The sequence below is a fragment of the Lepidochelys kempii genome, chromosome 4, assembly GCF_965140265.1.
Source record: "Lepidochelys kempii isolate rLepKem1 chromosome 4, rLepKem1.hap2, whole genome shotgun sequence".
NCBI classification, from domain to species: domain Eukaryota; kingdom Metazoa; phylum Chordata; order Testudines; family Cheloniidae; genus Lepidochelys; species Lepidochelys kempii.
The window spans coordinates 22,908,196-22,933,685 of NC_133259.1; the positions used below are offsets into that span (position 1 = coordinate 22,908,196).

The following is a 25,490-nucleotide window of genomic DNA, read 5'->3' on the forward strand; positions in this document are numbered from 1 at the left end:
CACAATGCTGTTTTTACAGTCTCTTTCCAGAGTAGAAATGTGGTTTAACAGGAAGACCTAATTCCTTTCTGTGTCGTGTTCTAACACCTCCATCTTTTGTGGGCTAATGACGATAAACAGCTTGTGAGTAGGCTTCTGGGCTTATGAAACATGTTATGCTGTGCCCTGTTTGTTGAAAGAAACTGTAAATGGAAGCTAAATGGTTCCAGGAGTGGATGGACAATGCACCTATTCTACCAGGAATAGAGAGGTGTCTAGTACAGTAAGTCAAAAAGCAGAAAACTCCTATGATGTGGATTATGAGGCTGCTATATTGGTTTTGTCTCTTGCTCATTTCTCCTGAACCCCTGACAGAAAGAGCCACAAAGATTAAAACAAAAACAAAAACCAGTAGAAGTTGAGTCAAAATCTTTCGAACTCATCTATGCATGAGAGGCATCATTGGTGAGTTCGTTTGGTTTAAAACCCGAACCATTCACTCAACACTGATGCAGACCATTTGTATGTTTCCAGTTACTGAACAGCAAATGTGTGTCCAGTTTATTAAAATACCTTACCTTACTACTACATGTATCCATTGTACTTGATGTCTAATAAAACTCATTTCCTTACCACAGTATAATGTGGTGTGTCAAAGGGAGAAGTAATTTAGTACCCTTGGCCAACTAGTGGCATGGGTTGAGTTACACTAAAAATAAATGCTGATCGGCTCATAGCTTTGTGCAATTCAGCCAGGCATGAAAATTTGTAACACAACCTTTCTCTCTGTAAGCACTTTATTACCATGTGGATTTGCCTTACACAGCATGGCCTGACTAAAAATGGAGTAAATTAATCGATTCAGATTGCGGAGAATTTGAAATGTACGTTGAAGTTTAGCTTCATGATTTTTGAACTTATTCTTTTTGACTTACTCATATTCAAGGGAAACTACCAAGTTGCAGAGGACTCACATTATCTGTCACAAAACCTAATACGAATGGAAATATTTTCATGGGTTAGTGTTTAATTCAGTAAAAACAGGTGTTTTTAGTTGCTGTTGTGGGTTGTTTTGAGTGTGTGTTCACAATTTTCTCTGTAGCACTGGAAACCTATTTCAGGAGTTACAGAGCTCAGGGAACATGACATAAAAGCATGGCCCTAACCCTGGCCTCTCTACTACTGGACCATTTGCCTCTTCCTTCTCTCGCCACATTTTCTTTCACTATCTCCCCACTCCTCACATTTTCCCTTCCACGCTGGTACGCCCCCGCTCTGGACTCCCATTTGGTGCTCCCTATTTCTGCCACCTTCACCTTTGTTATCCCTTCTACCCCTATTTTTGCTGAGAGGTGCACAGCTCACCCTGTAGCCAAGACATAAGTGTTAAAAATATCTAAAAAAAATCTTAATGCTACTGCTTATAACAGTGTTATGAATAAATGATTTGAAAGCTTCACTCATTTGCTGTGTTTATGGCTTTTAGTTCTGATTAGATTAGAACTCTAGTCACAATTGGAGCTTTCTGACTGGCTGTCAGGGATGTCAGTAATGATCAATTATGTTTCTAATGCCCTCTAAATGAGCAAATCTTACTGTTTTCCCTATTTAAATTCCATTTTATAAGATCAATAAGACTCCAAGCACTGGCACTTCTAGGCGATTATAGCACTTCTTGGAGGGTTAAAGCCACACAGCCTTCAGTCGTGTCTCTTTTATTAACATCCAAGGTGTGCTATAATCTTCTACAAATGCACTGCCTGAAGTGTACTGTTGCTTAATAAATTACTCTGTCATACTTATCTTCCTCCTGGCATATCCCTAGTAGCAGGAAACCATTACCTGTGACGTTCTTTTCTTTTGATATTTTCTCTTAATTAACTGGACACCAACCTCTATCGATTCAACATTTAGAGCAAAACTCTGTCAGTAAAACTGTTTTGAACAAAAGTAGCACTATTGAAATGCTATGTGTTGTTAATTATTATTGTTATGGCTGTTCAAATTTATGCCAGGTCTTCAGCATAGATTGAAATTCTTCTGTAATAACTGACTCATTGTGACGGGGCTGGGACTCACCCCCTCAGCGCTGCCCCCAAGTCCACACTCGTCCCCTTCCGGGGGGCGGGGGGGTTAACAGCAGTCTTTCCAGTTCACTCCTGCTGCAGTGGCCAACCACAACCCCTCGAGTCTAGCTTCTCTGTTCAAGGGCCGGTTGCAATCTGTCACGGCCAGGTGCTGTACAAGGAGAAGGGGGGAACCCAGGCCCGCCCACAACTCTGGGTCCCGACCCAGGGACCCTGTAGTGGCAGCCTCCCTGCCCTCCTTCTCTCCCCTTGTCTAACTGTCCCTGGGCCACTTCCCCTCTGGCCCTTCGCACCCTCTAGGCCCTTTCTGTCAGGACCCGCAATCTGGCAGGTATTGGGCCGGAGCCCTTCTATGCTCCCCCAAGCCTGCCCAGCACTGCTCTGTCCTCGGTGCCTGTCTCCTACTCAGGAGACAGGCCTTCCCCCATGAAGATCTGGGACAGACTGCCTGCTCCCTTCCTGGGCAGCCTTTATATAGGGCCTAGCCTAGCCCTGATTGGCTGGCTGGAATACTGGCCCTGATTGGCTCCCAGTAGGCCTTTTCCTGACTGTCTGCCCCTCTACACAGCCACTCTGGCCTACTCTAGCCCTATCTCTCATAGGGGTGGGGCAGTTGCCTCACCACACTCATCTGTAGGCTAAGAGCATAAGAGGAATAAACATATTGGCACCGAAGTTGTGCAGTCAAGAACCAAGCATGGTACTCACAAAATAAAAGTCTCATGGCATATTGGCAGGTAAATCAAACTCCATTCTTTCCTGATGCCTTTGAAGGTGGAACTAAAAGATATACTGACTACTGTCATCAAGCTACTCTATCTCCTGGGCACATTACCTACAAACAAATCCATGTCATTATCTCAGTTGTCTTCATTCTACTAACAGTTAATCTACCAATTTATTTTTCTGTTATTATTAAACCTATAAATGTGTCCATGTATATGTGTGTGTATTCAGTAGAGCTGTTACTTTAAAAGAGTCCTTTTAACCTCCTGATGCTGTCACCCAGTTTTTCCAGACGCCCCTCACTGTGGTCCAGACCTGTTAACCACTTAATAAATTATGGGCCAAATTCCAAATAAATTGGTGTCTGTGTGTTGCATTTATCAAACACGTACAGAATGTTTGGTACATTTATGCATTTGCAAATATTTCACAAGTACATTTTGTCACCTCCGCTTGAAAATCTAGTCCTAGGTCATAGTCACAGTGTTTACGGTATGTTCAGAGTTGTGTTTGTTAGTCATTTAAAATCACTAGCATTAAAATGCTAGTGGATTTGCTTGAAGTTACCCCCATATTGAAGGTAAGTGCCACGCAGTCCTGGCAGGAGCCTGAACTGATGGGTTACTACCTAGCTTTTCAAGTGATGGCGCTGTATTAATGGGACAGTATATTTAGACACAGTGCATCTGAGATACTTGTTATGAGGAGATAAAGGATGAATGAATCTGTGAAAGCCCAGAGAACATCCTCCTTCCCCAGGGACTAGCTCCTATCCGTATTAACTGACTGTGAGAAGATGATGTTGCCCTTGATATAGTACAAATGTTGATTGGGGTCTAGTGAGGCAAAGGAGAAAGTATAATTGAATGCCTGGGAATCCATCCATAAGAGAAAAGAAAACTCTCTCCCTCTCTTCCACCCAAAAAAAAATTTTCTAAGTTAATTATTTTTTATGGAGCAGTTTTTAAATTTCAAGAATTTTTCATAAACCTGTATAACATATATGACTTACAGGAGGGATACATTTGAATCAGAACAAGTAATTAGCTTTCACTTTACTTTCCAGATTGCAGAGCATATATAGTACATATCTAATTGATGAAACAAAAAGGAATAACTTGGCCAGGAAACAGACATTTTCTTCCATGAAAAAGCAATCTAACTTACACATACACCTGGGAAAGCTTAGAAGATGTTCAGTAATTGCAGTGGTTAAACTTGCAGACCTGGCCTTAGTCACTTGTTCTGCTGTTAGAGTTTCCTGAACTGCAATCTACACTGCAAATATGGGAATTTCAGAGTTTAGAAGGCTATTTTTTTTGGTTAGCTTTTCAATCTGTCTTCTACATCCACAGTTATTAAACATCCTGGCCTTCTGTTTGGATGGCAGAAATCTAATCCACAAATTGATCCAACCTTTTCACTAGAGGATATGGTAGGTGCCAGATGAGCATGAGTTTAGATGGAAACTCTTGGTAGATTTCCATTCCTTTCAGTACTGCAGGGAGTCCCTCCTCCATGGCAGGAGCGCCACACTGGTAACCACCCACATCGCTTTTCTTCATAACACCAGCTGGTATTTTGGTACCAGGAAAGATTGCCTGAAGAGTCTAAAAACAGGAAAGGCTCAGAGGTTTTTCAGGCTGCCAACAACATATTATCCCATCTTCAGCTGCTGAGTTTTATTCCCAGACCCTCTTCCAATATTAAAATGCATATAACAGGAGCAAGCCAAAAATCACTTTACAAAGGAAGCAGATCAAGACACAGGATGAGACTTTTGAACATGCTGGCCAGCCTGTTGCTGAGTGCTGAGACTGAGGTCCCTTGCCCAGTGGAACCCTCAGAGCTGTTTTCTTTCTGTCTCTCAGTTTGAGATCAGTAGGATTATCTTCACTACAGCAGAATCCCAGCATAGGAGCTGCAGCAGCTAAATTTACATTCTTTGGGGATGAAAGGGAAGGAATCACAGATTTGGGCTTCATCCTTTAAGGGCTTTTAAAGTTATTAAAGTGGTGTTGGGCTAAAAATTCATGAAATCTTCTTGTGACGCACCAACTGAGATGAATGTATATGTGTTGGTCTTAACCAAGATTCTCCTTCTCTGTCAGCTGTGTCGGGCAAAGGTAACAGAGAAGATGGCAGATAGCAAAGCTTCTGCACACAGGCTGCTAATGAGCAATGATAATAGATCCACATAGTTGAGTGGGATCATCAGGTTTTCATGTCTAGAAATAGCAGCTGGCAGAATTTTTTAAGTATAAATATATGTTTAATTTATTGCAGTAGCTCCTTTTTCTCCTACTTCTCTGCAGAAGTAAACATCCATTGGCCAGTTAAGTCAGCTTTAAGGCTGATTTGCACTTCTGAAGACTCTGACCCACTGATTTCAATAGAGTAATTGCTCTTTCACACCAAGAATCAGGCCATTTAAAAGTATGACCTGGTAGTAGTGTATTAAATAAATAAACTGCATTACAGTAATATTCAAGTCTACCCTTAAAAGGCTAAAAGCTTTCTCTGTGTGCTGTGAAAAATCACTGCATTACTTTAGGACATCTAGGTTTTGGTGAGCTTTTCAATAACATTATTGGACACATTTAAGATGGAATTTCAGTCTAAACTTCCAAATGTATTTATTGTTGTCACTTAATAACAACTCCTACATTAGCGAGGGGTGAACTCCACAAGATTAGGAGTTGAATTCAGACAAACACTCCAAAGTTTGGAGCCTTATTAGAGTGCTTGAATCTGCAAGATTGAGCTATTATATATGAGGTATTTATGGTGCCTCTACCACCATAGTATTAAGGTGTCAGTGTCTGGTGCTGGTAGGGTGACCAGATGTCCCGATTTTATAGGGACAGTCCTGATTTTGGAGGCTTTTTTCTTATATAGCACCTATTACCCCTCACCCCTGTCCCGATTTTTTAGACTTGCTATCTGGTCACCCTAGGTGCTGGAAATAGGGAAATAATCCTAAAGACAGGTTTCTCTTAAGGTTTCTAGTGTTTCTTAGTGGGTTGGAAATGGCACAAGTAACTGTTCTTTCTGAATTTCATCATTTCATGTTCCATTCCCACCCAGAATTTGGAAGCACGAGATGAATGCAAATGAAAAGTAATGAGGAGAAAAGAAAAATGATCTCTCAATGTTCAGAAAAGCTTTGGTCAGTATTCGGAGAGGGTGAAGTTTTGGTGGAAAAAGCAGTTTTTTTTTTTCCCCTCTACCAGTTTGTTCATTCCTGCCCTTCCTAATATTGTCATTGGATTGTCGTTTAGTTTCCTTGGTGTTCTGTTAGCTCAGTTTGGGCCAAAAGGGAGTCTTCCCTCCTAATAGCAGAGTGTTCATAATGCACTCCCCCTCTGGGTTGACACACAGAACCAGCAGTGCTTTAATATCTCATTAATGACATTAAATTGAGCAATGTTAAATATATGTACATATGACCCATTGTCAGTTAACAGCACAATTCCTGTTACTACTTCCTGAAGAGAGTACATACAATATCCTGCAACACCCTGTTGACAGGGTACCAATGTCTCAGCTGTAGATGATGAGGCTTCTTGCTCTGTTATGTATTTGTGCAGTAGAGACTAATTATCGTTGCATTTTCAAAGGTGTTGAGCATTTGTAGCTCCCATTAACTTCAGTGGGGTTCGTGGGTACTCAGCACTTCTGGAAATCTGGCTATGTGTGAGTTTTTGCAGCACCGGATGCCATAGTCTATAAAATAATAACTAACAAATGCAAATCTCGTGGATTTACAGTTGTTAAAACACTCTGTTAACATGTGCATACAGTGGGGTATAATGCAAATCAATGGGCCTGATTTTGATCTCATTCTAGTCAGAATTGGATCCACTGTGTGGGGACACTAGCACAAATACAGAAATTCTCCAGGTGTCAGATAGAGACTATACCTCAAAACAGTGTGTTTGTACATCTGCAGACATAGGGTCCCATAGTGGAGTTTTGAATGTGAAATTATTGCACTGAGATGTGTAAAGGTAGTGACCGACAGTAGGATTATATGCTCGGACATGTTTAAAAAAAATATCATGACTGACCATATTCTAGAATTATTTATGATTATATAAGCCAATTAGATGGCGTTTGGTAATCCAATGATTTAATTAAAAAAGTGTGTTACTAGGATATTTAAGAATGGACTTCATCAACTTTAACTCTAGGCTAACAGTACTTTTTGTTGAAATGTAAACAAGAGATGGGCCCCAAGATTCATTTTAGAGAGACTGGACAACTGCAAAATTTGGATTAGAGTTCAGAGTCCAAACACTTCAGAACTTGAGGGTGTTTTGATTATAACAATGGTTCTCAACCAGGGTTACTTGTATGCTTGGGGGTACACAGAGGTCTTCCAAGGGAGTACATCAGCTCATCTAGATATTTGCCTAGTTTTACAACAGGCTACCTAAAAGCACTAACAAAGTCAATACAAACTAAAATTTTATACAAACGATGACTTGTTTGTGCTGCTCTATATACTATACACTGAAAGGTACGTACAATATTTATATTCCAATCCATTTATTTTATAATTATATGGTAAAATCAGAAAGTAAGGAATCTTTCAGTAATAGCGTGCTGTGACACTTTTTTGTATTTTTATGTCTGATTTTATAAGCAAGTACTTTTTAAGTGAGGTGAAACTTGGGGGTATACAAAACAAATCAGGCTCCTGAAAGGGATACAGTAGTCTGGAAAAGGTTGAGAGCCACTGGATTATTATATACATTATCATTATCAGCAAAAGATACATTTTGAAATATAAGTGTCTAAATCCATATTTCAGCACCTGGATACAAGTGGCCTGGTTTCCACAGATGCTGAACAATCACCATTGCCATTAACTTAAAGGAGACTTACTTAAATTTGGATACAAATGTGATAAATGAGGCGGGTAGGGAGGATCTCCCTTTTATGGACATCCAGCCAGTTAGTAGCTATAGAATCCTCCTCAGCAGCTGTACCCTAATTGCCTTAACTGTAAAGGGTTAAGAGAAGCTTAACCTGAGTTGGCACCTGACCAGGGGAACCCAGAGAGAGGCTGTACCCTTTCAAAGTGGAAAAACTGCTGGGGGTGGGGGGTTCTTCCTCTCTTGAGCTGGAGAGAGGGGAAAGCAGCAACAAGCTGCAAGCTTTAAGCCAGGTGTGGGAAATCAGCATCATACCTAGAAACTCCTCATTTGGAACTCCAGATATGTAAGTAGCACAGGAAAAGTTAAGACCGATTTGATTAGGAACCTTTTTGGTTGTTTTGGTTTGTGGATTCCTCTGTGCTAACCCCAGGTGCTTTTGTTTTGTCTATAACCTTTAAGCTGAACCTCAAGAAAGTTATTTTTGGTGTTTAATCCCTAAAGCCTGAGTTTTCAGATGTTTTTCTTTTTAAATAAAATTTACCTTTTTTTAAAGAATCCTTTTGATTCCAAAGTCCTTAGACAAGGAGTTTCTGTGCTCACATTGCTAAGGCAACTGGTTGGCATTTTATTCTCAAGCCTCTCCAGGAAAGGGGGTGAAGAGGCTTGAGGGGATATTTTGGGGAGATCAGGATTCCAAGTGACCCTTCCCTGAATATATGTGAAAATCACTTGGTGGTGGCAGCAATATCTGTCCAAGGCAGAAGACTGCCTTGGAAGAGTTTTAACCTAAGCTGGTAGAAAATAAGTTTAGGGGGTCTTTCATGCTGATCCCCACATCTGTACCCCAGAGTTCAGATTTTGGGGGGGGTATACCCTGACAAGAAGTAACTAACATTAGGCACCTAAATCTGAAAACTTTCTGTACAGTCATTACTCTTCTTTTTTGACAGTAGAGGACATTGAAAAGCACTTCTATAATCCATTTTCTAACAACTTTCCAACTACAATTTTAGAAGCACAGTAAGATCTATCTATCTTTCTATCTGCCTGCAATTACAGCACCAGTCACTTTTGTGTCTAGGCACTAAATTATTACACATTATTTGTAATATACTTATTCATCTATAATGTATTGCATTTTTCATGAGAAAACTTAGCAGATTTTGCAAACTCTGTAGGAGGATGGAGTTCACTTGTTGCAAAAGCTGCTGGTCCCTTATGTGTGTCACTGCTTTTGGGACTCTGGGTTTGTGTAGAGCTTCTGCAAGATCTAGAGATTCATTCATACAGTGCTTGGGCTGTCAGACCATTAATGCTGGGTATTAGAAACCCAAATCCAGAAAATCTGTATCTCAGAAGTGTCACTGATGTTATGATGTTACCCAGTTGCTATGTGCCGTAGTGATGCACTTCCCATTCCACTCTTTACCTCTCTGTCGCAGTGTCAGGGAGCTGGGTGGGAAAACAAGATTTATCACTGAAAAAGGAATTAATAAACAAACTATAACTAATATGTTATGCTAACATAATCTTAATCAGGTAATTATTAAAGGGCTACTTGGCCTTTAAGGATATTGATTTAATGGGAATTAATTTAATGTTTGAACACAGTTTGTGTAACATTATCATTGGTAGTGATGCAGAAAATTGGACTGTCAGCTCAGCTGAAAAGAGGTTAGCTTTTCCATTATCACACTGGATCCCAATGCTTATGGAATGCAGTTAATAGACCTCTATTTTATTATTTCAATATATATTTAAATGTTTTGGTTTTATCTAAAAGTACCTGAGTAGAAACAGTGGGTGACAGTATTTATCACTGTGGTGTTTTTTAATCAGGGGCTTGAGCTCCTGTCTAACTTAGACTTATGAAAGTTCATTGGATCTTGTATTTGACTTGCCAGTCCTTCTTCCTTTCCTTTCTCCGTCGAGCCATAAACATACTCTTTCTTTCTTTCTATTTTCTGCCTTTCTATCCTCCATGCTGCTCATCCAGTATAGGATAAAGCAACAAAAATACTTAAAAGGGATATGTTTATAGTTTTGAAAAAGATACCAGCATAAAAAGATGAAGAGCAGGCTCAGTGCACTTCTGCAGGATGTTATAAACATAATATTTTGAGACGATATGGTGCACATTCTAGTCACACCTTAGAAGTTCTTTCTTGTGACCCATTCAGTTTTGAATTGGGAATAGTGTACCTAATAGAAAGCCATTGTGGGATGAGATATGTGGGTGTAACTCCTGTTTACTTGCTGGATGTTGTTTCTGCTTATCCCAGGACTCAATTTGATCTTAGGTGTCAGTATAATGCAGATTAGTTTCCCCCTTTATAGTACTTCTAACAATTAGCTATTCAAGATGTATACACATATGCATGCACAGGGAGAAGGGGAGGTCATGCTTTTAACAAGTGATTGGGGGGAAAAAACATGGATTGAGGCCATGTCTGGTAGACTTTTGCAGAGAGATTCATTTTCAAACAAGTTTCAGAGTAACAGCCGTGTTAGTCTGTATTCGCAAAAAGAAAAGGAGTACTTTTGGCACCTTAGAGACTAACCAATTTATTTGAGCATAAGCTTTCGTGAGCTACAGCTCACTTCATCCGATGCTGTTTAGTCTCTAAGGTGCCACAAGTACTCCTTTTCTATTTTCAAACAAGTTTTCAATAGAGGAATTCTAGAACTAGTCTTGCCATGTCTTGGCAGGGTGTTCCACAGTGCAGAGGTACAATGACAAAGAGATTAAGCCCTTCTGTCCCCAGACTGAAACCCCACACAGCACAGGCAGCAAGTTGTCCGAACATGGTATCTGAAGAAATTTGTCAAGCAGATACCAGGGACTGAAGTTCATAAATCAGTGTAGTTTAGCAGTAGGGCCCAAATGCTAGACACACCACATCACAAACAAGAGCAGCTGCTCCTAGAAGATTTCGTAGACAAGGGACTTACTACTTTACCAATCACAGGAAAATGCCTGCAAGAACTGAGAAAGAAGCAAGAGGCAGATGAATTACTGAGCCATGTCATGACTATCTAAAGAGGACTGGAGAAAAACAGACCAAGTCAGAAATCACTCTGAAGACATACTGGACAGTTTCTGTGGATCTTACCTATTGTTGGAGTCCAGACCAATTATCGCTATATCAGTGCAAAAGGAAAGCCTTGACACAATGCATGAGGGACACCGAGGCATTACAAAATGCAGGGAAAGAGCTAAACATTCTGTTTGGTGACCTGAGCTGAGAAAAAAACTACAACAGCAAGTTGAGAAATGTGATATTTGTGCTCGCTTGAGAACCAATCCCCCAGAACCATTATTACAATCTCCTATATCAGAAGGGCCATGATAGATAGTCCAGTGTGATCTTTTCTATCTGTTGATGATTAATTACTTCTCAAGAAAAATTGAAATTGTCAGGTTGTTCAACACTGCATCAAGTGCAGTTGCTGAAAGAATAAAAACCCATCTTTGCCTGTTTTCAGATTCTAGAGTAAGTCATTTCTGACATTGGTTTTCAATTTTCCTCTGAGATTTTTAAGAGGTTTGCAGATACCAATGGTCAAGTCTAGCCTCCATTTTCCCTAGAGCAGAGTTTCTCAAACAGGGGGGTGGTCCCTCCCTGGTGTGGGGGGGTATACAATATATTCTGTGGAGGAGGCGTGAGAAGCTTTAGGGGGGTAAATTTACTGAACACATTTTACCCACAGTAATGAATAAGTGTCAAAGCGGATTCCTCCAGACATATCCAGTCCTCAGATGGCGCTGTGCATTGACAGATTTCTGTTATGCTTGCATAGCATTACACAAAGTTGTTACTATCTGTACCTTAATCCATTTGCTCTGACATGGTGTGCACATTAATTTGTACTCATAGACCATATCCACAGTTTTCCTTTTGCTCTTATTACGATGGGCCATTGGCTCTGTTTGAATCAATACCTTACTGTTTTTAATATTTAGTGAGAGTTGCATGTTGATTTTTTTTTATCGGTATACGTGCTTGTGTGGTGGGGGGCGGGGTGCACGTAAACTACTACACATACAAAGAAGGGGGTGCAATCAAATAAGTTTGAGAATCACTGCCCTAGAGTAATGGTGGAACAGAATATGAGGTAAAGACAATGAAACAACTTTCTTCTAACTCTTCAGATCCTCATCTTGCCCTTTTGGCTTACCAGTCAATACCTCTAGCAAGTGGATTCAGCCCTCCAGAACTATTCACAGGAAAGAAGCTGAGTTCCACTATCCCAAATATTCCTTCTCAAATGGACCCTTATTAGCCTGACTTCCTGAGACTACAAAAGAAGATTAATGTAAAACCTGTCAGAAGCAGGACTTTGGCAAGTACCACAGAGTCAAATCCTTGAGAGTACTGAATCCAGGAGATCCTGTCTAGGTGAAAGATTCTCAAGAAAAGGCGGGGGGGGGGGCAGTGCAGTGATGTGCAGGAACCCCTCGCTCCTACTTTGTTAGCGTGCCAACAGGAATCATCCATCAGAGCTGGTGTCATTTTGTTGGGTCACCAGGTGGACATCCACCTGATTGATACCGAGACTGAACCTGTGAAATACTCTTTCTACCCACATAGAATGAGGAATGACATAAGATCTTGAGAGGTCAAGAAAATCAGAAGACTGGTAGACTAATGTCTTAAAAGGGCAGAATAAATCCCAGACCCAAGGCTGAAGGTTCAAGCAACCTACTGTGTCCTTCTCAGGCCTTGTGGTGATATTTCATTCCTACTACTTGTTGTTCTTTAATGAAAAGTTTGGATGAAGGTGTCACAAACCTGTCCTCAGCAGGGTGCCCCCTGTAGGAGCTACATGGTGAAGTAAACTAAACATTCTGCATTCAGCAAACAGGATTAAATAAAGGTAGGAAGGAAATATCCCATTATGGACGGAAAAGAAAATCTGTAGCCGTCTTTGCTCAGGATATTGGCTTCTCTTACTTTAGAGGGTCTTAGAAGTGTCAGAGTCCCCTTCAGAGTTCCTGGGTCTCCATTACAAGTCTTAGTCTCATTCCCCTTCTTCGCTCAGGGGATCTGTGGCCTCCTTCCACAAACTCAGGGACTCTGGCCTCTCTCTCTTGGAGCTAGGAAGCACATCAGTCTGTTCCCTTGGCAGGGTGGCCCCTATCTGAGGGTAGTTCCCTTCTTTTAGCGCCTCCTCCAGTCCTCACATAATTAGCAGGTGCAGAAGGGCGGGGCCACTCCAACCCAAAGCAGCTCCTTAACCCCTTACATGCAGGTGTGGGGTTCGTGTACTCTGTTATAAAAGGTTTTATCACCCTTTACTTTTCAGAAAGTGGAATGCATTTGTGAACTTTTATAACCACTATTCAGAATGGCCCCTGAGAGAATATAGCAAGGAGGTAAGAGTCTGTGTACACAGGAAATTAACAGTCTTGCATTCACCCTGAGCATGTTCTGGGTCTCTGTAATCTCTCCATTAACTGTGGGCCATACCCTGAGCTAACTTAAAGTCAATGGTAGGACCGTTGCTTGAGCGTGCAGCTGAGCATCTGGCCCTATGTCATCTTCTAGGTTAGGAAAGCCCATAACAGACTTTGGGCACTACTACAATTTAAATAATAATGCATGATCAAGTGCCACCTCTTTAGAAAATGAGAAGAAAACAAGAAATTGCTTTACCCAACAACTCTTGAGTTCAAGACATTGTATAGTAATATAGTGTCTGTGCCCCTCCACAGTTTGCTGTTTGAAAGAGCACAGTTAATCTGAGAACCAAATGATCTGAAACTTTTCATTGCTGAAAAATGACTACATTCTGGGGTAGAAAGGAAGAAAGAAAGAAAGCTATGGTGAACACTTGTATGTATAGGACCCTGTAAAAACTGGCTGCTGGTCCTTCCTCTCGCTCAGTTCCTTTCCAACAATCATTCCCTGAAATCTGTTAATATTTGAAAGGCTGGGTAACTCAGCTACTGATTTACAAATTTTATTTATATCCGTGTGAACTAAGGAGGTGACCCTAATTCAAGGAGCCATATTCTTCCCTTGTAGGATACAAGTAACAACTCACTTGATTTTAATTTTATCCCACAGTGCGAGAGTCCAACCTCAGCATCCCACATGAGATGGAGATTTATGTACTTAGAAAAATTCAAGGAGGCATGACAAAATATGGATGAAAAATGAGAAGACTAGAATAAGAGCTCTTTATTGTGAGAGATATTTCAACAACTTCTGAACTTCAGTTTTGTTACAGCTGGCAGAAATAGAATCATAGGACTGGAAGGGACCTCAAGAGGTCATCTAGTCCAGTCCCCTGCACTCATGGTAGGACTAAGTATTATCTAGACCATCTCTGAAAGGTGTTCGTCTAACCTGCTCCTAAAAATCTCCAATGATGGAGATTCCACAACCTCCCTGGGCAATTGATTCCAGTGCTTAACCACCCTGGCAGTTAGGAAGTTTTTCCTAATTTCCAACCTAAACCTCTCTTCCTGCAATTTAATCCCATTGCTTCTTGTCCTATCTTCAGTGATTAAGAACAACAATTTTTCTCCCTCCTCTTTGTAACAACCTTTTAAGAACTTGAAAACTGTTATCATATCCCCTCTCAGTCTTCCCTTTTCTAGACTAAACAAACCCAGTTTTTTCAATCTTCCCTCATAAGTCATGTTTTTTAGACCTTTAATCATTTTTGTTGCTCTTCTCTGGACTCTCTCCAATTTCTCCACATCTTTCCTGAAATGTGGCTCCCAGAACTGGACACAATACTCCAGTTGAGGCCTAATCAGCATGGAGTAGAGCAGAAGAATTACTTCTCATGTCTTGCTTACAACACGCCTGCAAATACATCCCAGAATGATGTTCGCTTTCTTTGCAACAGCATTGCACTGTTGACTCATATTTAGCTTGTGGTCCACTATGACCCCCGGATCCCTTTCCGCAGTACTCCTTCCTATTTTTTATGTGTGCAGCTGATTGTTCCTTCCTAAGTGGAGTACTTTGCATTTGTCCACATTGAATTTCATCCTATTTACTTCAGACCACTTCCCCAGTTTGTCCAGATCATTTTGAATTATAATCCTATCCTCCAAAGCCCTTGCAACTCCTCCCAACTTGGTATTGTACTCAAACTTCACATGTACCCTGTCTGCCATTATCTAAATCATTGATGAAGATATTGAACAAAACTGGACCCAGAACTGATCCCTGTGGGACTCCACTTGTTATGCCCTTCCAGCATGAATGTGAACCACTGATAACCACTCTCTGGGAACGGTTTTCCAACCAATTTTGCACCCACCTGATAGTAGTTCCATCTAGATTGCATTTCCCTAGTTTCTTTATTTGAAGGTCATGCGAGACAGTATCAAAAGCTTTACTTAAGCTTTACTTATCAAAAGCTTTACTTTTACCACATCTAGCACTTCCCCCCTATGCACTAGGCTTGTTACCCTGTCAAAGAAAGCTACCAGGTTGGTTTGATATGATTTGTTCTTGACAAATCCATGCTGACTGTTACTTATCACCTTATTCATACACTCTTCTTTGGCAGTACAAAATTTTTTGTTCTGTGCTGGATTATGAATTTCCAGTTTAAAATTGGAGAAATTATACAGAATTCTGAAAGATTTTGTATTGTTTCACATAACTGAAATTCCCAAGATATACAAATTCTGCAGCCTTTTTAACAATATAAACTATCACCTTCTCTCCCCTTCCTCCCCCCCAAAAATTGTGAGAAATGTCCTTGTCACAGGAAAAATACAAGAGACAAGTTAGTCTAAACTGTTCCCAACAGACCTGCATGTAATGTAAACTGTGCTATTCTGTTCTATAGAATCTAGGGCTTTCTATCCTATCCTATCTAATCCTATTCTATTTTATTCGACCATTCCAAGGATTAGATTGGTTTGAGCTGGTTGAAACATTTTTGGCAAAAGGAAATGTTGAAGCATAGCAGTTCTGTTTACTTTTTTTGGAGGGGAGGGCAGTGCAGTGAGAGGTGTGCACTTCATAGCCTGGTGATTAAGGCACTGGTTTCGGATGAGGGAGATCTAAGTTGAAGTCTGTGCTCTGCCTCATTCAGAATGATCTGGGATGAAAAACTCTGTCCTGAAGCAGGGTCTCCCACATCCTAGGTCAGTGAAAACTTTTTGTTTTTGGTCCAAAACCAGACATTTTACACAATTCTAGTTTTTGTGAGAACGTCCAAGTTTGTTTTTGCTCCATGGCAAAATGAAAACAAATTTTGAAACCTCAAATGTTGCTACAAAACGGAATTGTTGTCCTGCAATCAGCTGTCATTCTGACCCGATTCCTATCCTTTGTGAGGAGCGGTGCACAGCTGCATCTCCCTAGGAGGAGCCCTGACAGTTTACAATCCCTTCCTTAGCCCCCATGGTGGATTTATTGTGCCCATTCAAAGTGCCACACCTTACCGCCCCCTGTGCTGACTCAGCTCAGCTGGCCAGAACTTTGAGGGGCAGAGCCAGGGGCTCCCCCTGTTTCCCACCAACTTGTTCATAGCAGAGAAAATCCGTCCCCCAGAGTCTGAGCTCCTCCTCCCCCAATCCCCAAGTATGGGAAGGCCATATGGGACAGGAAATTTCTGCACCAGTTGCTAACTGCATGGCTGCTTAATGGCAAATGACTGTCCTGCCCCAATAGAGCAAACTTATCAGATTTCATGCCAAAAAGAAAAAAAGTCATGTTTGTTCCACTAAAGCTATTGAAAAAGGTGCAGGATGCTCGCCATAATACAGCTACCCCTTTGCTTGAATTATGGTTGCATAGTAAATTTCTTTTTGTGACTGTTACACTTATGTGTTTAATTTCTAAATATTACACATTACCATTGTGGATGTTAAATCAATATTAAATCAGCTTGGGAGCCTTGTTTTCAGGCTCTGACATTGGGATCTACATGTCCACTATCTACGTGTCTAGTGTCACAGATGACATCATTTTCAGCAAGATGGCTGCCTCCAGCCAGCACTGGACTTGCAAATGCCAACTGTAATTGCAAGTTTAAAAATAAACATTTCACCATTTATTCACAGTGACAAGGGCTTTTTTGTTTGTTCTGTGATCTTTCATTGTTATGGGCTGGGCAAATGAGTACAGCTTTCCTTGAAACCAGCAACTGACATACCCTTGAAAAACAAGGTGGTTGCATACCACTCTAACTGTTTTGAATGATTCACATTTGGTCCCATGCTACAGAGTAGCAGGTTGTCTCTGGGCTGTGGTACATGGTGTCTGTGCCATTCTTCAGCTAGCTAACCCCTCTTCTCACCAAGAGCCTCACCTTATTTTATTCTTCATTCTCAGCAGTCTTCAAACCTCCTGACTAAAAGAGAGAATAACTTAAAGTATTGGAAACTTGTATTGGAATTTTACAGGATTCACATTATCCCTCAGACAATATTGTCTTCTCTGATCTTTGTGTCTGTCCAATAATGTATTAGGTTGTTCCAGTTTGTCAGGACAATATGATTTTTGCCCCAGCCTGCTGATACATCACTAGAAGAATTGGCAAGGAAAGGGGAATAAACAGAAACACATGTAGCATACTACGGATGATTTGACTTTCTGAAGTAGGCAAGAATACATACAAATTCAGGTCATTTCTAGGCATAATTAAGGAGAGCCATTTTAGATAAAGGAGGTGGCAGGACTAAACGTATTCTCTTTCTCCATCGTGTCTATGATAACATAAGTCTTATTAGCAAATTTCCAGTATAGTTTACTTGGGAAAACATCTTTTTAAATATTAGAGTGACAAGTAGAGTGAGATAATATCTTTTATTGGACCAACTTCTCTCCGATAAAAGATATTACGTCACCCACCTTGTCTTTCTAATATCCTGGGACCAACATGGCTACAACAACACTTTTAAAAATTATTCTTCATTCATAGTGTTTCGCTCCTAAACACAGTGTGAAAAATTAAATATGGATTCAATTTAAGTGATTTTCAGTGAACATAAAAGGAGTGAGATAGATTTCACTGAAGACTGGATCCTGTATTTATCCACAAAACAATCACACAAGCACAATCAGTGGCAGTATGAGCTTTCCCCCACACCATCCTACCAATATGGAAGGGGAAAGACTCGAGGATATTTCATGTCCGTATTCATTAATGTCAGACTTGAGTGGAAGTTATGGATGCACAGAACTTTCCAGGATTGAGCTCTAAGTGCTTAGCCTCTGGTAAAACTGTTAACGGAGTGCTAATTAGTGGTGCTTTTTGTTATAGGGACATTCATGTGTCCTTTTGGAACTGGACTGAGACCAACCAACTCATTTCACACAGATCACCTAACATCTATCAGACGGTAATGACTTTCAATCGTTACCAACATAGGGCTATATTCTACTCTGTGTTTTGCTGGTGTGATGTGAGAGGAAGGTGACAGGATACAAAGTCTATATATATATATATATATATATATATATATAGCCCCATATATGTTATGTGTATTTTAATATATGTATAGTAATATAATATTGTAGATAATATATTTTGTGGCATATATTAGGAACCCCTAATGGACAAAAGAGCACGAAGGAAATGGTGTCCATAAACCACAGCCCCAGTGGGCCTGCATATAAATCTCTCCTGGTTGGTCTTCATGGCTGTCTCCCTACTACATATGCTACAATCATTACCAACTAGTGCTAGCTGGGTATCCAAAATGCTCCTTTCCATACCAACAGAAATGTGCACCCAATAATGCATCTACCAGACTCACCCCATAAAATCCTGGCAGGATTTTAAGAAGAAAGGAGGCATCTGCCAGCTTTTCTGCTCCCCATAGGAGCACTAGCCAGCAGAGGACTTGATCCTCGGACTACATATGCACTAATGACAAAAGGCTCCATAACCCATTGCCACTATCCTGAACCACTCAGTTCCTCCCTGCCCAACCAAAACAGTGAGTTTAGATGAAAACAAAGCTGTGTTTTCTCTCATAAGGTTAGAAGTCATAATAAGTGAAATGTCTGAGCTGACTGTACAAGAACAAAAGACACCATAGCATGAAATCCTTCTGTTTCATCTGCCTAGTAAAACGCCAAAGAAAGGATCTTATGGCAGCAAAATGTCTCTTTCAGTTTCTGCTCTTCTTTTGGGAGGGAATGAGGAGCTTGACTCTATAGCTGAGAGAAAGCATTGTAATGCAATTGCTGTCTGTGCTTTCTCAAAATGCCTTTTTTAAACACATCAGTGTAAAGGATGGGGTCTGAGTGAGATTGGGGTACATTTCATACCAGTGAAGTTCAGAAGTATTTTGAAACACACACACTACAAAAATGGTGAAAAGCTGTACCAGCATATACGAAAATGTGTGCTGCATGCTGATATGTGTTCTCAAACTGCAGTCATTAACTATTGATGGTGTAAGCTGCAGCTCTGTTGATTAACGGTAGGTCTTTCACAAACAGCTGTGTGCACTACAGAGACTTCCTGCTGAACCACACATTTTCAGATATTTTAAGCCTCCTTAATAATGTGGGTTTGAAAGAAGAATGCACAGAAGTGAGGGGTGGGAAGAAACTTCTGATGGAAAGAAGGCCCACTTTGAGCAGTACCAGGATGCTGGTGGGGGAGTCACATAAAAATGGTTAGATCAGCTCCCCAATGAGTAGGATCCTTGTTTGAGAATTTCAACTGTGTATAAAAAGCAGGTGGGTGACTTTCAATGGTCCTCTTCTTTCTGCCAACTCATTTCAATTAAAAACAGTGGGAAGCTACTTTTAGTTTTATTCATGAGGTTGAAAAATGAAATTGCAAGCAGGGCTAAGAAATTGCTGGCGTCCCTTTCATCCCCCACCTATTTCAATTTAATTCAGAGCTAAACTGCAGGGATTGGCACCTGAAGGTTAAAAGAACAATCAGCCTGTTGGGTTAATTTGGTATCTCTGTCTATTTTCATTTGATTGTCATTTACTTTTGGTTGAAAGATTCCACATGCATTACAAAAAGCCCTGTAAAGTGGAAATATCCCATTAAAGGATTTCATTTACAACTTGTGCTGGACATGAAACCAGGTCTTCAGAAGTTAAAGTTAATTCTGGTCTTAAAAATGTCCTAATATTGAAATAGCATCTACTGATATGATCAGGAGATTCTTATTTCAGATAATTATACGGCATTTTGGAAATGGGAGGAAATCTATTTCTGACTGCATGAGTCTAACGTAGATCTTGTCTTTTTTAATACTGGAGTTTTTAAAGGGCAGTGGAACCTGCTTATAATTAATTCAGGTAGAGTGAAACACAATGTATAGTGAAGTAGAATAAAAGCCTTGTATTCTTTTAAAACATTGCAATGCACAGTTGCAGCTAGCTGTCATATGTACAGATGTTAACAAAACTGTGAAATTGTCAGCAGTATTCAGAGATTAATTAAAATTCTAGGTAGACTCAAATTGCAACTGAAAATGATCTTCTTCTCATTTATACTTAAAATGAGTGTAACTGTAATTTACATGAACTCTAAGACCACTTTACACTGCCAGAGCAGTGTTAAGAGGTTTAAGTGCAAGTGAAAATGAAGCATAAAGTTTTTATAGCTGTTTCAACCTATAGTAAGCTGTCAGTGCTTATGGAACCCCTTTGATCCTTGTAAAAATCTAGTGGCTGAATCTAGGTTGTGTTTTTAAGAGTGGTAAAGAAAATACATAGAAATAAGTTTGAGCTGAATATCATTTTACAAAACTTGGATAAAAACAATTATGCTTTTTTCTTCTCCCTTGGGTTTTGCAAAAAGGCTAAATACAGTTGGACTGTTTATTTCAATTTTTTTTAAAAACAAATTAAATCTCTGGTGCTGGATTTATCTGTGCAAAATACCAGTTTGAGGTTGCCTTTATTTCTGGTGACCATTAGTGTCATTCTCTGAATGCTCTGTGTGATAAGAAAGTTGTGTAACCGAAATTATGAGATTAGATTATAAATCGAGATTGTTCTTCCTCAGGAAGAGAGGGGAAACCTCTTTCCTCATCCCTTTCTTTAGCATTGTTAAAAGAAAGAGGGGAAGTGAGGAAAAACTTGAATGCCCAATAGAAATTCTGAAAGTAAAGGAGAATGAATTTCTAAGAAACATAAACAGGTCTGGTTGTCTAATCAGAAATTCCTGTTCTTGTAATGGATTTTGGAATCCAGAACATGCACACACCAACTGGAAGGGAGAAAAGTTGACAAACTCTGGGTGGGATTTTCAAAAGCACTTGGCATTGACCTGATGCTGCTTCCACTGAAGTCAAACTAAAACTACCATTGATTACAGCATGAGGAGAACTGGCCAACAGAGTACTCTTAAAATCCTGCTCAGAAAGTTTATGTCCGTTTACCACTCTTTTTGACCAGTCATTTCTAAAGGACAAAAGGAAAGAGAGACCTGTAAGGAGAACTATTTGAATTGGAGTTTGTCTGAGAAAACTTTAACATGAACAGCCTGTGTATAAAACAATCAGACTTCCAGGTATGCAGTCGCTAGGGAGAAGAACAGGATGAGCGTCGTAGACAATCAAGAAAACAGGTTAACTATGATTGCATACTGCACTATTTGTCTATCTTTGGTTATTTCTAGCTTTGACAATTTCTGTCCCCCAGAATCCAGAGCTTTATTTTTTTAGACAATGATTTTTCTTTCATTCTTCCTGTGTGATTTTGAATGAACTCATTTAAATAGAAAAGAATTACTTCAAAAATGTCAGACCAATGTGTGGGCAGAAATTGTTTCTTTAAAGAATGACCTATATGCTTATTGCTAGATTATGTCTTGGTGAATGTTATGCTTTTGGAACAACCCAGCATAGCTCTGATCATTCAGCATGCCTGCCTATTGACAAAATTAGAATAAATTAAGCTGTGTAGTAGTTCTGAGTGCTGCAAAACAAATTCGGTGTGCCACCTCAAGATGGGTACATTTCATTGCTGGTGAAGTTACTGGTTACTTAGCTAACAAGGTAGTTGAGGCTCAAATAATATTTGTAAAGCACTTTTGAAATAAACAGACTATACAAAATACTAGTCTGTTGTTCTACTTCAGTGTAAATGGAGTTTCTGTCTATCTGAGCTCACTTTGAGCAGATTCTATGTATATGCACGACATCTGCAACAGCACATCTGGCTATCAGCACAGCTGTGAAAAAGTTGTGCTTTTGTTTTGTTTTTTGTTTTAAGAAACTGCATCAGCTCCAAAGCACAGGGAGAGCTGAATTAAAGGTGTTAACAAAATCTGTAAGGGAAAAAAAATCCATAGGTGCTTAAATATGCTGTTTTTGTTCTGAGCTCATGAAATCTGTTTCCCGTACTGGACTGACTGTCAGATGAATCACAGTTAAATACACAGTGATGAAGGAGTTCATAGAAAGCCTCTTGGAGTGGAGGTGTGGGCTTCCTTTAACGCTCTTCATTGCATCGAAATTATGTTTCAAGTCCTGCTCACTTTACTAACAGAAGTATTCCAACGATGTCAGCGACACTGTTTACATAATCAAGGCATGAGAAGTGACGGTGTGGCTCTGCATCATGCAAATGAGAGCTCTAATTTTTCTTCTTCTGTCCAACAGGAGGAGAAGTTCCATATACAACACTGGCAACCCGAATGATGATGGGCGCCTGGTGGCTTTTTGCTTTGATTGTCATCTCATCTTATACAGCAAACCTAGCAGCTTTTCTCACAATCACTCGCATTGAGAACTCCATTCAGTAAGTGGACAAAGAACAGATGGTGTGTGTGTGTGTAAGCCTATGAAAAGGTGGAAACCCTGAGAAAAACACTCTAGCCAATATCCTTTGGGGCAGAATGTCTCGCAGATCAATCTAAATGGTCAGTTACTGCAAGCTAATTACTCTTCTCAGGCACAAAAAAGTTTGTCCCTGAGATGTATGCATATTCTAAAGGAAATTGTTACCGTCTACATGGTTTGAGGAAGTGGAAACTGGAACAGTTATTTACTGTCTGTGGTTGTCAGACGTCCCCTTCAAAAAGTTGCTATTATATCAGTGTTTGAAATGGAAGAATAAGTATTGAAGGGCTCCCCCTCTACACTCTCCAGTTGTAATCAGCACCAAGAGTCTGTATCCTGACCTTTGATGGGAATTCGTCAAAGAGTTTGCTGTTTCTGAGAGTTTAAGATGAAACTCCCCTTTTTCTGCTAGGGAAACGCAATCAAATGTGTTAATGTGAATGAATAAATAAAATTAACAGACCCATTTCCCATTCTCTCCTTCATTTTAAGCTCGTATTTTTGCCATATCGTTTTCGTCTCATTTTCTTCTTGCAACCTGTCTGCTACTTTCTCCTTTCCCTTTGTATTTACTCTCCTTTTCCTCTCTACGTCCCCACATCTTGTTATTTGTCTGTCTGTCTCCCAGGATTGCTCGTGTCTTCCCCTGTCTAAGAGTATAGTTACACTGCATTCTGAGGTGTGGTTGCAGGCTGAGTAGACATGCCTGTGTTTGCAAGGATAAAAATAGCAATGATGATACAGCCACACAGTCCTCAGCGTGAACTGGCAGCACGAGTACATACCATGGGGCCACCGCGTGCTTTCACAGACCACACTGCAGCGTGTACGCCCGTCTAGATGGCTATTTCTAGCTGTGCTACCATGGCTAAAGCTGTCACAGGTGTGTCTACCCAGGCTTGGTCACACCTTGGATTGCAGGGTTGGCATACCCTTAGTTACCTTAGCATAAAACCGGGGTGAGGGCATGCCTCCTTTTTCAACCAAATACCACTCTTTGTATTACTTTTCTTTGCAATGCTGTTCATTTTGTGCCAACTGGCAATATTAAAAGTAAAGCTGCATGGTCATAAAATACCTGTTAGCTGCATCTATTAGTCACACTGACCCATTGTACTGAAACCTCATTTGAAGACAGTAATTCTGGGAATGACTTTTAAATCAAGACAGTCAGCATTTCCACATCAAAACATTGTGGTCAAATTGGGAATAACAAAGAGCAGAGCGTAACTGGTATGTCCCTTAAACCTGTCTTAATGCCAAGATCTTAAGAACATAATTTTCATTATAGATACATAACTCCTAAAATATTATCCATACATACATTTTGCAACCAGTGGGCAACTGATTCTTGGCAGAGACCTCACATGCCACCCTTCTGTGAACTATTATGCAGGTATCCAACCCAGGGGGGTCCCTGTAAAACCCTATGCATCCCCCCAAAAAAGTGCCCCTGTCCTGTTCAAATCCCTTCTCCTTATTGCGAAGAGGGAGGAATTGAACTATAATCTCTCACATTTTGGGTGAGTAACCTAACCACTGGGCTAAAGATTATGAGGGATGCCTCTAACACCTACTCTCCCACATGGCTGTTTTGTATGTGGAGTTGGGCCATTAAGCTATTAGCCAGGATGGGTAAGGAATGGTATCCCCAGCCTCTGTTCGTCAGAGAGTGGAAGGAGAGATCACTTGATCATTACCTGTTAGGTTCACTCCCTCTGGGGCACCTGGCATTGGCCACTGTCAGTAGACAGGATACTGGGCTGGATGGACCTTTGGTCTGACCCAGTATGGCCATTCTTATGTAGGCACCTTACCTTGGTCTCTCAAATAACATGTTAGGTACCTAAGCCACCTCTCTTCCAGGAGAGAGTTCCCAGATGTTCCCAGAGTTCCCAGATCAAAAAGAGAACTAGGCATCTTCCTGCAGCCTGGATTTAGGGGCCCTAACTCCATGAGAGGGGAGGGGCTTAGGACACATCCCTTTTGTTGGCATCTCCTATTGCTTATCTTAGCCAGCTCCCTACCTAGCATGCTGGCTTTTGTTGATCCCATTCTCAGAAGCCTCTCTCTCCCCATTCAATGTATAGGAATAAAGGGAGCCTAGGTGCCTAACCCAGGATTTGAGCATTCCAGAGCTTTTCTAGGTGCCTAAACCATGGGTGTTGCAATACTCCCCATTGCCAAACCTAAATCCCTTTGTGGATCTGGGCCCTAATCCTTTTAGGTCGATTGATTGTGACTAAGCTGTGCCTGTTCTGTGAATAAGCAGAAGACTTCATTTGGAACTTTCCACAAGTACTAAAACTTTGCATACAATATTTTTTAAAACCAAGAAGAATCAAGGGATGTGCCACCAAGTGATAGGCAAGTCTCAAAAGGCATGGATGTGCATTTGATTCAGATAAACATCCAAAAGTTTGCATGCTCATTGGCAGCTTATCTGAACATCTTCATGCTAGAAAGAGAGACTGGAATTCTCCTGAGGTCAGGCTTTCTTGTGAGGTTTCTAGCTCTTTTCTTTCTAGTTCTATTATTATTATTGTTATTATTATTTATTGGTATGGTGGTAAGGCCTAGAGGTCTCCATCAGGTATCAAGGCCCCGTTATGCTAGGTGCTGTACACACATAATAAGCAAATGTCCCTTCTCGAAGGAGCATACAATCTAGTATATAATGAGAGGATTAATTAACAGTCTCAGAACACCAACTGCTTAGCCATTGTCAAGTGTTTTGTAGGCATTACCCCACAGATGAGTTTTAAAGAGGGATTTTAAGGAGAACAATGTAGTGGCTTTATGGATATTGACAGGGAACTGCTCCCATGCATAAGGAGCAGTGTCGGGAAAAAGCAAAAAAGTGAGTGAAGAAAAATTGGGCTAATGGGCTAATTGTTGACAGAGCAGAAGTGGGCTTGGTAACTTATTAGATCTGATAGGTAGAGCAGAACTAACCTGTGAAGGACCTTAAAGTAATGGGAGCTGTCCTTAGCACTTTTGAAAATCAGGCTACTTATTTAAGTGCTGAAATGAGTACCTAGGAGCCTCACTTCAAGCTCTCCTTTTTAAAAA

At 40.4% G+C, this 25,490-nt stretch overlaps 1 protein-coding gene across 1 annotated transcript in view; it reads left to right on the forward strand.

Moving 5' to 3' along the window:
• Nucleotides 1-25,490, forward strand: part of GRID2 (glutamate ionotropic receptor delta type subunit 2) — a 1,023,637-nt gene that overhangs the window by 846,425 nt on the left and 151,722 nt on the right. Inside the window, exon 12 of the mRNA XM_073340701.1 lies at nt 22,239-22,377. Coding sequence (XP_073196802.1) covers nt 22,239-22,377 — 139 coding nt within the window. The remainder of the gene's footprint in view (nt 1-22,238; nt 22,378-25,490) is intronic.